At 49.1% G+C, this 1,456-nt stretch overlaps 1 protein-coding gene across 1 annotated transcript; it reads right to left on the reverse strand.

Annotated features, from left to right (window-relative positions):
- Nucleotides 1-355: 355 nt before the first annotated feature.
- LOC125374849 (LIM domain-binding protein 3-like) lies at nt 356-1,250 on the reverse strand. Its single transcript, XM_048386523.1, has 2 exons — nt 1,011-1,250; nt 356-685 (listed from the first exon to the last, which is right to left on the reverse strand). Exons 1-2 carry the CDS (start codon nt 1,248-1,250, stop codon nt 356-358), a joined length of 570 nt encoding a protein of 189 aa, XP_048242480.1.
- Nucleotides 1,251-1,456: the final 206 nt, after the last annotated feature.

A 1,456-nucleotide genomic window follows, 5' to 3' on the forward strand; every position in this document is an offset into this window, starting at 1 on the left:
AGCATACCAACGCAGGCACGAGGGATGTACATGTAGACTGTAGCAGGGGTGTACATGTAGACTAGAAGGGGAGTACATGTAGACTAGCAGGGGAGTACATGTAGACTGTAGCAGGGGAGTACATGTAGACTGTAGCAGGAGAGCACATGTAGACTGTAGCAGGGGAGTACATGTAGACTGTAGCAGGGGGGTACATGTAGACTGTAGCAGGGAAGCACATGTAGACTGTAGCAGGGGGGTACATGTAGACAAGAAGGGGAGTACATGTAGACTGTAGCAGGGGAGTACATGTAGACTGTAGCAGGAGAGCACATGTAGACTGTAGCAGGGGAGTACATGTAGACTGTAGCAGGGTTTACATGTAGACTGTAGCAGGAGAGCACATGTAGACTGTAGCAAGGGAGTACATGTAGACTGTAGCAGGGGAGCACATGTAGACTGTAGCAGGAGAGTACATGTAGACTGTAGCAGGGGAGTACATGTAGACTGTAGCAGGGGAGCACATGTAGACTGAAGCAGGGGAGTACGTGTAGACTGTAGCAGGGGAGAACATGTAGGCTGTAGCAGGGGAGTTCATGTAGACTGAAGCAGGGGAGTACGTGTAGACTGTAGCAGGGGAGAACATGTAGGCTGTAGCAGGGGAGTTCATGTAGACTAGCAGGGGTAGCAGGGGTTTACGTGTACACTGTAGCAGGGGAGTACATGTAGACTGTAGCAAGGGAGTACATGTAGACTGTAGCAGGGGAGTACATGTAGACTGTAGCAGGGGAGTACATGTACACTGTAGCAGGGTAGCACATGTAGACTGTAGCAGGGGAGTACATATAGACTGTAGCAGAGGAGTACATGTAGACTGTAGCAGAGGAGTACATGTAGACTAGCAGGGGAATACATGTAGACTGTAGCAGAGTAGTACATGTAGACTGAAGCAGAGGAGTACATGTAGACTGTAGCAGGGGAGTACATGTACACTGTAGCAGAGTAGTACATGTAGACTAGCAGGTGAGTACATGTAGACTAGCAGGTGAGTACATGTAGACTGTAGCAGGGGAGTACATGTAGACTGAAGCAGGGGAGTACGTGTAGACTGTAGCAGGGGAGTACATGTAGACTGTAACAGGGGAGTACATGTAGACTGTAGCAGAGTAGTACATGTAGACTGTAGCAGGGGAGTACATGTAGACTGTAGCAGGGGAGTACATGTAGACTGTAACAGGGGTGTACATGTAGACTGTAGCAGAGTAGTACATGTAGACTAGCAGGTGAGTACATGTAGACTAGCAGGTGAGTACATGTAGACTGTAGCAGGGGAGTACATGTAGACTGAAGCAGGGGAGTACGTGTAGACTGTAGCAGGGGAGTACATGTAGACTGAAGCAGGGGAGTACATGTAGACTAGCAGGTGAGTACATGTAGACTGTAGCAGGGGAGTACATGTAGACTGTAGCAGGGGAGT

This window comes from Haliotis rufescens, unplaced genomic scaffold, assembly GCF_023055435.1.
Source record: "Haliotis rufescens isolate VD_foot unplaced genomic scaffold, xgHalRufe1.0.p SCAF_6, whole genome shotgun sequence".
NCBI classification, from domain to species: Eukaryota; Metazoa; Mollusca; class Gastropoda; order Lepetellida; family Haliotidae; genus Haliotis; species Haliotis rufescens.